The 12,674-nt window shown below is 41.2% G+C and overlaps 1 protein-coding gene across 2 annotated transcripts; it reads right to left on the bottom strand.

Moving 5' to 3' along the window:
• Positions 1 to 285: 285 nt before the first annotated feature.
• LOC140554178 (leucine-rich repeat-containing protein 27-like) lies at positions 286 to 9,157 on the bottom strand. 2 transcript variants are annotated; one of them, XM_072677021.1, is made up of 10 exons: positions 8,655 to 9,157; positions 7,370 to 7,500; positions 7,152 to 7,210; positions 5,763 to 5,918; positions 4,776 to 5,007; positions 4,368 to 4,505; positions 2,568 to 2,673; positions 1,296 to 1,435; positions 806 to 932; positions 286 to 586 (listed from the first exon to the last, which is right to left on the bottom strand). In XM_072677021.1, exons 1-10 carry the CDS (start codon positions 8,862 to 8,864, stop codon positions 479 to 481), a joined length of 1,407 nt encoding a protein of 468 aa, XP_072533122.1. In that variant the 5' UTR covers positions 8,865 to 9,157; the 3' UTR covers positions 286 to 478. The 2 variants fall into 2 exon arrangements, with proteins under 2 accessions (XP_072533122.1, XP_072533123.1); XM_072677022.1 differs by lacking the exon at positions 4,368 to 4,505.
• Between the last annotated feature and the right edge of the window lie 3,517 nt (positions 9,158 to 12,674).

Below are 12,674 nucleotides of genomic sequence, written 5' to 3'. Positions count from 1 at the left end.
CTCTGTATGACCTTAACTGTGAGTAGAGGTACAATACTGACATCAATACATGAGCTTTTTCTGCAGAACAGTGAACACTGGATTTGATCACACACACATAAGGAAATGCTAAACTGATGATGATCTTCCTTTTCTGTGCTTTTTGGAGGGAAAATGCTATGTTGATTTAGCAACAACAATGTTACTAGGCCCTAATCTTAAGATGGCTGCCTCCTAAAGCATGGCTTAATTCACATGGCCTTGGAGAGGCTCAAGGATTATCATGGAAAACGCGCCACACTGTGGTCAAATGGAAAACATCTTTATGAACGTTGGAAAAGTCATAGGTGATTGCAGGTGCAGACAGTACATGAAATTCCAAGCTTAAATAGCCAAAAGAAACACCACCAAAGTACACAAATAATACTCAGTGACAGTTGGCTTTGTTTTGGACTGTAATGGTAAAGCTTGTCCGGGTAGCAGCAGAGCTGGAGGCCTGTTACTTCTCGTAAAGTCTTGGGACGCTCTCTCCTGTGAAGGCGGTGAATCGATACTCCAGATCTCTCTCCCGTCTTCTTTCTGCAAGCTCCAACTGCAACTGCTTTACCTTACAAACAGAAAAGAGACAATCTAACAAATGCACAACACTGCCAAAGTATACAATTACTGCAAATAATAAAGAATGCCTTTACAATTTAAACAATAGACATAAAGTCACACTTTTATACATAACTTATGTCTGATGCACTCTATGTAGTTTCCAACCTGCATCTGAATCGATCAGGGAGCTCCCAGATCTTTGTGTCCCACCTCACAAAGTTCCTACCTCCTCCATCTCCTGGGCTGCTGCTTGGATCTCTTTCCCAGGGGGCCCTCGGGGCCTCCTGCGTCTCTCCTGCATCATCTGAACATGATTCCTGATGCGCTGCTCCAGCTCTCGGTCACGAGCCACTCTTAGGACATACACACCACAGCACAGTTGAGCACACATTTCACTTACTGGATGACTAGGAGTGCAAGATTTAATGCTAATTCATGTCAAGTAATTCAGGGATTTATGGTTTTCAAAGTATTTAAAGTTAATTTAAGCTAAATTCAAAGGGAAAACAACATATTTGTAATTCATGATTCTGACCACTAGAGGTCTGCATTTTTCAACTCTTCAGTATTTTCTATCTCTGTCTAATGATTAAGCACATTCATTAACAGCATGTATTAAAGTCCACACCTGCAGGTTTTAGTTTGTGGTTTTACTTGAGCATCTAATCCATAATAACATGACAAACATATCAATTGGTAATAGCTTTTGTGTGTACCTGACCTCTTCTGTTTCCTTCTGAACCCTGCGTGACCTCTGTGGGGTATTTGGGGCACCATTGTGTGATCTGTTGGACATGGCTTCACCACTGTCTCCATCACCATGTGAGGAGTCTGTGGTGCATGGCGTATTCTTCAACTTCAAGAAAAACAGTTGGAGAACGAAATATGTAAATGCATATGTAAGAATTTAAAATGTACGGCTTAATGCTGTCTAATGTAGTCACAAGGAACTGTCTGGCTCTTTTGGGAATTCTTTGAGGTATGCTGAAGGGCCTATCAACTCATTTGCGATTGTGAAAAATGTCACACACACACACAGCTAGATATCTCACTCACTGGCAGTTGCCTGAGCTCAGTTAACAAGACTAGGGGCAAAATGTGACTGGTATGAGGAAAATAATGTAGGATCAACCTACACATTTTAATTAGCATAGTTCCCAGAGGAAAGATCAAGATTCTCTCAGTTGACCAGTATTGATCCCTCTCTGATGGTCAAGATCTATAAATTCATGTAGGGCGTTATACCAAACACTAAGAGTAAGTGAATTAAGGGTTTTGGCCATTCACTACCAGGATATATGCAGTAGTAATATTGTGTTGTGATTATGTGTTTTTGTGGCAGGTTCGGAAGAGGTTCTCTATCTTATGGAGGCGATATGCATGATGTTTTGTTTTTGAGAAAGAGATTACAAGTCAGACAGGGGCCTTTTTGGAAGCTTTTGGCTGTGTGGCTGACTGTGTCTGGTAGAATAGAGAGCTCTTCCTAGCTAGGCCTGTGACTGCCTCAGACAGGGACAGTCTGAGCTTAAAGAATGAGCTCTGTGACATTAACTTTCTCCAAGGCTCACAGAATAAAAAAAGGAGTCACTGCCTTAATACACATTGTACTGAAGGTATGCCTTAAATGATCACTGGAATTACCTACAGAGGTAGTCAAGGACACATATGACAACATAGCATTAGCAGTGTAAGCACTAAAAGTTCCCAGCGTGTCCCTGACAGAACAACGGAACGAGGGACAGAACAACGAGCCGTATAATCAACTGCTTCATCACAGCAGGGACGAAACAGATGCTTCACATAGCTCCTTTCATGTTTGTTTGTACTCCAATCACAAGTGCTCACTGGGAACACATTCAAGACACACAGAAATTACAGGTGTAATCGCCCATGTGTCTCACTGTCCACGTGTGATCAGCTAACATTAGACTGGTGTTAATACCAGGTATGAACAGGGACTTAGTGGAGATACCAGAATGCAGCTCTACCTCTTCTCTCTGCTGCCTCTCTTGTCTGTCCTTCTTCTGTTCCAATATTTTCCTCTCCTGCATGATCCTGGCCTGTTTTCTCCACTCCTGCAACAGCTCCTCATCTCTAGAATACAAACACACAGGCTATTTAAATGCATGTTGATCTACTCATACAGTAATGATGCTACATTTTGCACATGGACACTATGTTTTGCAATGCAGTTTAAAGTTGCTGGATTGTTTCTTTACACACTCCACAACAGCACTGGTAGGCACATTATGATGCTCGCTCCCTTGCTTGTATTTCATCACATTCGACATTACACAACCCTGCTTTTTTGAAACTGCACCATCAGATTCATCACATAAGATCAAATCCCTCCCTGCATTTGAGCTATTAGCTAAAAGCTCTGTCTGCCAGAGTGAGATACATCAAGGGCTAGAGGTAAACGCCCAACTATACTGCAATCAGCTCTCCTCTGTCAGGCACGCCACTGCGCTAGGAGCATGACTCAATTCTGCTTCTTTATTGTGTAACCATGATTTAACCTAACCTTTTGAACCCGACTTTAACAAGTCTGTTGCAGAAGCTATTGTGTATTATTTGGTAACAGTTTATGGGCCAATGAAACTGACAATTGAGAATAACAAGATTCTTGATTTGATACACATGGGCATCAAACAATACATTCAGCAGACTAGGGCACTTGCTCATGTTTAGCATAGTTTAGCATAGTCTGTGATTGGCACAATAGTTAGGTTATCTCTCAGACAGTGGAACTAAATGAAAACCGTTATTCAGATCAGTGTTATTGATGATAAACTGAGTTGATGTCTTCAGTCATTTATAATTTAGATTTTATTTTGTTTGAATTTCTAACATTAGAAAGCCCAATTTGTTAGAAACCAGTCTTAATGGATCAAGTAAACCCCACTGTACAATGAACATTGTTTTGTAGTCTTGAATGCTTGAATACACTGTCAGGATCCCCAGGGACCATTAGATGCATCTGTTTCTTTGTGATGTGAGCTGGGTTACAGCACAAATCTGGACTGTGTGGGTGTCCTAGGGAACCACTTTTGGGAACCACATTTCTAATAAAATAAAAATGAAAACATTAACAGTAATATTTAGTGGTAAGATTGATGGTAATATGGACGATTACTATAGTTTACCATGAACATACTATGCAAAAAATATTACATATGATTCTTATAGGAGTTAATATACGCAGTACGGATAAAAATATTGGGACACCTGCTCAGTTACTGTTTCTTCTGAAATCAAGGGGATTAAAAAAGAGTTTTTCCTGCTTTGGTTGGAGTAACTGTCTCCACTGTCCAGGAAAAGCTTTCTGCTAGATTTTGGAGCATTGCTGTGAGGATTTGATTGCAATTCAGTGACAAGAGCGTTAGTGAGTTCAGGATGTTGGATCATCACCACCCGACCTCATCCCAAAAGTATTCGATTAAGCACCACCAGTCCAGAGAACACAGTTACACTACTCCACAGCTAAACGCTGGGGGGCTTGATACCCCTATAGCCCATGCCTGGCATTAGGCATGGTGCCAATAGGTTCATGTGTTTGAGTCCTATTCTATTGGCAAGGCTTCTATACAGAGGCTATACAAGTGGTATGTGTGCATGCACACATCTGTGTCAGTAATGACTATAACTTAAATTAAAAGAGGTGTCCAAAAGTATTTGGACATAGTGTATTTTTGGAGTATTGAAATGTATTAAAACACCACACTTTTCTATATTGTTACGCCCCTTTTTGCTTTTACTTTAAAACTACATGGTGCCTCTAAACTTACTTCCTTCTCTGTTCTAGCAAGGCTTGCTTTTCATTCATCTCTTTTATTGCAGCTAAACTGCTCTCCTCAGATCTGTTCCAGTTCCGCACATCAGATGAAGGCAGCTCTGGGAACATTCCTCGCATCAACTCTTGAGACCTGCAATGTAGCCAGTGTACAATAATTAGCAGTTTCACTCTATTTTCATTACAGTAATTGTATTGTTATCTAGTACCTCAGTGTGTGTCACTCTCTCTCTCTCTCTGATTACATAGACAGTCAAGTCAAATGTGATATCAGATGACATAAATTTAATTGGTGGCTTGCTTCTAGTCACTGTTAGCCATGTTAGTAGGTTTGTCGAATCGACTACATAATCTTCCTCCATGGTCTGTCATCTCAGGAACCTTTCAACTCTATTTCAGTTACCTTCCAGTGGACAGGGGCTGAGTTCTGTGAGATCTGTCGCCCCCTGCTGCTCTGAGGCGGCATGGCTCCTGACTAGCAGGTGTGCGGTAGCCTAGATCTGCCCTCTCCATCTGGATCATTCGCTGCCGGAGCTCCTTGAAGCGCTGAAGCTCGCTGTCATCTGCCTCCTCGCACAGGTCCGTGCTGGACTGGAGCACGTCTGACAGCGGCAGCCTCTCCACAGCAGGCATGTCTGATGCCGGAAGCGAGCAGAAGTAAGAATTAGTATGCAAATGTATGCAGCCACAGAGGGGAAACTGGCATGACATGACCTCTTGGGTCAACAGAAGGCCACTAGGGGACTCCTGCATGACACTTTTCACTGCCGCCAAAATGTGAGGTGAAAGGCGATCTATTGTAAACTGTAATTCTAGCATCACTACAATGGACAGCCACTGAACCAGAACGCAGCGTGAAATATGATAATACAATATAGTAAAAAAAAAAAAGGGGAAAGCAGCTTAAAGCCTTCCCACTGAGCTTGCCAACAATTTGCACAGCGGTAAATCGATAATTGTCTATACAACTACAACAGCACCCCTCTTTGGAATTGGCCTAGGATTGTGAAGCAAACTGTGACCTCAGCATCTTTCCTTTGCAATATATAATTAGTTTAGGGATGTGTTTAGCACTCGCAGGCCTGATTACCATCAGATAACACCACCCCGCCGAGGGATAGAGGGGAGTGCCAGGGGTTATCGATCATTTTCATCCAGCTAAAAATATTACAGGGTCGCGCTGCGCCAAAGCTGGCCGAGCCGCACGTGCCGTCTCCAAGGGAACAGAAGTCACATCACTGAAGCAGAACCAGGGCAAGGAGCTATTTTTGAGGCAGGCCGTCCTTTTTATGCAAAGCCACAGATGGTAAGGGACAACATACACACGTTTAGATGCAAACACGTGCACAAACTCTCTCACACACACACAGACAGACATAGGTACGTTCACCTTCATTTGGCTGGCTCCCTCGTAAGGGCCGCTCGGCCACAGCTCTGCGCCGCAGGAACTGCATGATGTGAGAAAGACCCTGCTGCAGGACGTCCTGTGGCGGGAAGGAGATGGGACAGTTCCTCAGACTCAGAGCTCTCAGCGTGATCACATTACCTACAAGAAAAGCCAGGAAAGAATGGACAGGGCCTGAATTTGTTTAAAACCATTCAAAAGAGTTGACAAGTTAACTTAATCAGGACGCGAAGTCTCATAGTTAGTCTACATTTCAAAATGACCATTATGGCATGATTCCCACTGACACTGAGCACTGGACTGGTCAGCCGGTACGGGAACAAAAAAGATCTGCTCATGGTAGTGGGAGTGGTGATAGTTCCCCTGACCAGACCACTGGTTGCAACAACAATCATGCTGCAAAATTCTAACATGCTGCAAAAATCTCACTGGCTGTGGCTCATGTTTCAAGCCATTGTTAATAACTTACAACTTATAACTATACATCCACTATGTGGACAAAAGTATTGGGACAACAGCTCATTCATTGTTACTCCCAAAATCAAGGGTACCAAAAGAGAGTTAATCCTGCTTTTGTTGGAGTAACTGCCTCTACTGTCCAGCGAAAGTATTCTACTAGAATTTGAAGCATTGCTGTGAGGATTTGATTGCATTTAGTAACAAGACCGTTAGTGAAGTCAGGATGTTGGATGATCACCCCATCCCCAAAATACTGGATGGAGCGCCATCATTCCAGAGAGCACAGTTTCACTTCGCTTTTACCCCTCTACCCCATGCCTGGCATTAGACATGGTGCCAATAGGTTCATGTGTATCTTCTCTAGAGAAGCCTATTCTATTGGCATTACTTATCTACAGGAACTAGACAAGCTATGTGTGTGTATTTGCACATCTGTGTCAGTAAAGAGAGCAACTTAAAGTAGATGAATGCATTCATTAGATGGGGTGTCCACAAACATTTGGACATATAGTGTATCAATTAAATGGAAAACTTGTATGGTAAAGTCATTGCATTGTATGACCTCTTATGGCCTGTTGCTTTAACAGTCGCTGGACTTTATACAACTACACTGTATATTTCAATAGAGACAAAACTTAACTTGTTGTGGGTAATGCATTAAAACTGTATGGCCTTCTCTGGCACATCAGTTAGGACTTATTTAACAGAGGTGGCTACAGCTGAAGTCCTAGTACACTAAGTACTGTTCTCTAAGATTTCCTTTAAATGATACTTGGCTTGAAAGTATTGGTATGCATACATACATACTGTATATTGCTGATTCTGGGCCTAGCAAGCTGGATAATAAGAAGACACGGAACACCAAACAGTATTATTTATCCTAGGATGAAAACAGATACAGTACTCAGTACGTACCCAACTCTACTGGAAGTTCTGTAATAGGGTTGCCCTCCAGCAGCAAAGTTTTCAAGCACCTAAAAGAATGAAATAAAAAGGTAAAGACTAATTATGGCTAATCATATGGGAAAGTAGGGAATGGATGAACACAAATCAACTGACTCCCAATGTCTTTCCAATAATAGATGGTTCCTAAATAGCTTGTAAAAGCTGTTGTAAGCAGCAGTGTACTTTACCTGTGTTGACCAATACCAGTAGGAAGACGGGTGAGCTGGTTATGTCTCAGATCCAGCCAAACCAAATTTGGAAGGCTGCTGAACACATTTTCTGGCAGATGAGATATCTTGTTGCCTTCAAGGTATAAATGCTGGTTGAAAAATAAAGATGACATTACCATGGTAAAATAATAGATACTGTATATGCTAAGGTCTAATATATAGACAAAAAGCAAATAAAGCAGTGGAACCATGATAACCACATCAATAGAACTATAGTCCACAGTTAACATGACTAGAGATGCACTGATACGGAAATTCTAAGCCAAGGAAAATATTTTAATTATAGTTATGTATATAATATTAAATAACCTTTACAAGAGGTATACATGTAACATATAATATAACATATAAAACATGTAAGATAATAATAGTGTTCAGACCTCAGACCTAAATTAAGTTTCTGACAAGACCAAAGCTATTTCTAGTGGTGATTTACCACTGACAATGCATTTTAGCTCAAGACGAGCTTTTAAACAATGTCTATGTCTGGGGAATAAGTTCCTAGTGTTATTACATGCTGGGTGTTTTAATGTTTTGCTATAGTATCAATCAGTATTGAGAACTGTGATACTACACTTGGTATCACTGTCAAAATCAAAATACTGAATTCGTGACAACCCTTATGCAAGCAGCAAAATGAATAAAAGATAGATCCAAATGTTTGTGGACACCCCTTCTAATGAATACATTCAGCTACTTTAGGTTGCACCCATTGCTGACACAGATGTGCAAATGCACACACTTACAGCTTGTCTAGTCCCTGTAGAGAAGTGTTGCCAGTAGAATAAGGACTCTCTGGAACAGATAAACATGAACCTATTGGCACCATGCCTAATGCCAGGGGTATTGGCAGGGGCATGGTGGGTAAAGGGGTATAAAGCAAGTAGAACTGTGTTCTCTGGAACGAGGGATGGTGCTCAATCCTATACTTCTGGGATGAGCTGGGAAGTTGGGGATGAGCTGGGGGTGGTGATCATCCAACATTTTGACCTCATTAATGCTCTTGTCTCTAAATGCAATCAAATCCTTACAGCAATGCTAGTAAATAAAGTTAGTAGAAAGCTTTTCCTGGACAGTAGAGGCAATTAGCACCCTTGATTTCAACAGAAACAATAAATGAGCAGGTGTCCCAATACCTTTGGCCTTGTTCCCTGCTCTTCTAGGGTCTCCTTAAATATACCATATACCGATATTCCAATATCCCCAAATATCACCCAATCCTACAGCCTTTCCAACACCGTACCTTTAGTTCAGTGCACTTTAAAGCATGGTCTGGTAGGTCCTCCAGGCTCTGTCTGCTTAGATGAAGAGTGTGGGACTTGACATGTTCACTGGGCTGCTTTGAAGAATCCGCTGCCTGACTCGGAGAGCTCCTGCTGGGCCATTTGTCCACGCTGTCACCGCAGTCCAGACTCAGGTGGAGGTCACTCATGTCTTCTTCAAGGGCTTTCATGGCTGCTTTCACATATCTGTCCACATCACCGCGGCTGCCGACTGCACACGCGGACGCTGCCTGTGGCCATGCTGTGCGTTTGCTTGCAGGCGCTGTTTGTAAGAAGACCCGGCGCTGGCGATGTTTCTTAACCAACTGCTGTTCGTCAACAAGCGGTTTCAGATTCGACAGTTACTACTGAAGTGTAAGTCGTCCATACTTAGAGACGGAGATACAGCTGGCGCTGATTTTCGCCGCAAACAGACCCCCCGCGCACTGTTTCCTGCTCGGCGATGTTGTGGACGGTTACTATGGTGACGCCTCAAGAAACCGAAACGAAAACTACGGCGAGCGGCGAGACCCAAAAAGGCCAAACTTCTCTAATGTGAGCCAGAGAAAACTCCTCAAAACGACGAACCAGCTTCACCCGTTACTTATCAAATATGTTTCTCATGGAAAATACAGAGCAGATTTTGGAGCATTGCTGTGAGGATTTGATTGCAGTTAGCAACAAGAGCGCCACTGAGGTCAGGATGTCATTCTCAGCTCCCCAACTTCCAAAAGTATTAGATGGCGCACCAGACATCATTCTGGAGAACACAGTTCCACTGCTCCACAGCTCAGTGCTGGGGGGCTGTATACCCCTCCAGCTCACACCTGGCATTAGCCGTGATGCCAGTAGGTTCATGTTACTATATGGGTAAAAGAATTGGGACATCTGCTCATTCATTATTTCTTACTACCACCAAGAGACAGTTCCTCAGACTCCGAGATCTCAGCGGGATCGATCACGTTACCTACAGGAAGAGCCAGGGAAAAATGGACAGGGCCTGGATTCTGAATGAGTGTCATTTTATACAAGGTAAACGTTTCAGAACCATTTAAAAGAGCTGGCAAGTTAGCTTAATCAGGACGCAAAGGAAAAAAACACCAAGGAAACGCTAAGTCTGTCGTAAAACCAACACATCTCATCACTCCAAGAACACCATCCCATTTTTAACACCAATTTTCAGCAGCAGCAGGGACTGGGAAACTGGTCCGAGTCGAGGGAAAGATGGATGGTGCTAAATACAGGGATATTCTTGAGCAAAACCATGTTTCAGTCTGTCAGTGATTTGAGGCTGAGATGGATGTTCACCTTCCAACAGGACCATGACCCAAAGCATACTGCTAAAGCAACACTCGAGTGGTTTAAGGGGAACTTGAAGATTGCTGTTCACCATCTAAACTTGAAGGAGCTGGAGCAGTTTTGCCTTGAGAAATGGGCAAAAATCCCAGTGACAAGATGTGGCAAGCTCATAGAGACTTATCCAAAGCGACCTGGAGCTGTAATTGCCGCTAAAGGTGGCTCTACAAAGTACTGACTTGTAGAGACGCCTTTCAAACCCACAAAAATTCATTGGTAACAAAACATGGAAAATGCCAAGGGGGGTCAATACTTCTGCAAGGCACTGTACACAGGACAGCGTGGGAATTATTAAAGGATTTTAAGTCAAGAGTCACTTATTGCCATTATAAATGTCCCTTGTTGTGCAACAGCATTAACAAAACATACACATAAAACACTTCATATTTAATAGCTACTATAAATACAGCAATTTAAATACATAATTAAGATTATTCAGCCAGCTAACTGACTGTTTAAAAAGTGAGTAACCTCTGGGAACATGTTCCTTCTAAAGCCATTTATTCTGAACCTAAACTGTCTGTACCTCCCCCCAGAGGGAAGGGGCTCTACAGCTAATAATTTTCAAACAGTACATTGAAGATAATGATGGCAAGGACGAGCTGAAATCTTAGATGCGATCTTAATCACTCTCTTTAATTGATTCTTCTCCCAGGAGGTTAAACAACCATACCATGTTGTAATGGAGAGAGTGAGCATACTCTCTATTACTGAACGTTCCCAGACACTGAGTGGATTCAGCTTTCTCAGAAAACACAATCTTTGCCGTGCCATTTTAGAATCTCAATTCAGATCAGCAGCGTTTATAGTACCGAGAACTTTAATCTCTATCTCTATCAACCTTCCCACCACATCACCTTTCATTTCAAGTGGCTCTACTATTCTCTCCTCCTTCCTAAAATCTTTCTTCAGCTCCTCAGTTTTCCCAATAGTACGTTGTAGATGAGTTTCCTTATGGCAATTTCCCGCATAATTTATCTCTCTTCTAAAGACAGATTCAGCATCATTAGCTATCATCCCAATCACTGTGGTGTCTGATGGGTAGGTCATACAGGACAGTGTGTTGGGTATATGGGAGAGTGTGTGTGTGTGGTATATTGTTATAAAAGAAGAGAGAACTGAACACACAAAAGACAAGCTTGTGATGATGTAATACATTTTGTGGACAAAATGCACAAATACAGTTAAGTGCATTCAACATGCTGTAGGGTAGTATGGGACTTGTTTTATGCAGATGTGAGTAGAGTAACCTAAACATACACTCAGTGACAATTATTAGATTAAATCTTAATGAAAAAAATGTAACTGAGTAAAGTCCTAAAAGTCCTTATAGGAAAGTCTGTTCAATCAGTGTCCATTTTCGCAACGCCATGGGGCAATACTATTTCCAGTCATACAAGACCAGGTTCAAACAGGATTCTCGAGAGACCAGTACAGGCAACTGAAGGTCAAATTACTGTTTTAAAAACATATTTTAAATCACTGATAAAATCTGACTAAAACCACATGAATTCATTGTTTGCTACAAACTGTTTGTAGCGTTTGGATCAATAATGCACAAAAATGGCTTCTTCTGGACACTGCGCTTGTGTAGATCTCCACACAGGGCTGCTTTTTATCTCTTTATGACTGTGAATAAAACCAACACATACCAGAACATTATTACAGTACAGTGTTTACATATCACATTATTCTCGGTTTACAGAAAAAGGAAAGACATTTTGTATTTCTTTGATATTACAAAAAAACTATAAAAATTAAAAAATAATTTGTAAAAGGTACATGAATACTAAAATCCCAAAAGGCCACGAGTTAATACTGATTAATGTATCATTAATTCTAATGAACGATTTAACTTCCTTTTCTTGTTTTTCTCAACAATAACAAAACACATTTTTAAGATAGCAAAAGTTGTTTTCTTGTGACCACAACTTATTTTTTATCTTGAGAAAACATCTGATCTGATCTCAAGGAAATGTTTGCTATCCTAAGAAATCAGCTTGTTATCTTCAGATCACGAAAAAAGTGCTGAAATGTTATGTTAATGTTAGAAATCCGTCAAAGAACATGAAAAAAGTTGTGATCTCGAGATAAGAACCTTTGTTATCTTGAGAAAACGTTATCTCGGAAAAAGTGTTATCTTCAGATCACAAGAAAAATAAGTTGTGACCTCCAGAAAACACTGTCATGTTAACGTTAAACATCCGTCACGCCTACGAATGAATTCATGAAGATCATGAAAAAAAACAAGCTGTGATCTCGAGATAAGAACCTTTGTTATCTTGAGAAAACGTTATCTCGGAAAAAGTGTTATCTTCAGATCACAAGAAAAATAAGTTGTGACCTCCAGAAAACACTGTCATGTTAACGTTAAACATCCGTCACGCCTACGAATGAATTCATGAAGATCATGAAAAAAACAAGCTGTGACCTCAAGAAAAGAACTAGTTATTTTGAGAAAATTCATGAAGATCATGAAAAAAACAAGCTGTGACCTCAAGAAAAGAACTAGTTATTTTGAGAAAATGTATCTTCAGATCACAAGATAAAGAAGTCGAGATCACGAGATAACATACAGAAAAACATCATTAACTCACAGCCTTCCTGGACTGTATATAACCGAGTAAACACAGCCACTTTCCCAC

Source organism: Salminus brasiliensis, chromosome 4 (assembly GCF_030463535.1).
Source record: "Salminus brasiliensis chromosome 4, fSalBra1.hap2, whole genome shotgun sequence".
Classification (NCBI taxonomy): Eukaryota; Metazoa; Chordata; class Actinopteri; order Characiformes; family Bryconidae; genus Salminus; species Salminus brasiliensis.
The sequence above is the reverse complement of the archived record's forward strand: the minus strand, read 5'-3'. Positions and strand labels throughout refer to the sequence as shown.

Coding starts and splice junctions, on each gene's coding strand:
- LOC140554178 (XM_072677021.1), bottom strand. CDS start 8,864: ATGAAAGCCCTTGAAGAAGACATGAGTGACCTCCACCTGAGTCTGGAC. Junction 7,211..7,369: donor ACTGGTATTGGTCAACACAG/GTAAAGTACACT, acceptor TCATTCTTTTAG/GTGCTTGAAAACTTTGCTGC. Junction 4,506..4,775: donor CAGCCCCTGTCCACTGGAAG/GTAACTGAAATA, acceptor GCTACATTGCAG/GTCTCAAGAGTTGATGCGAG.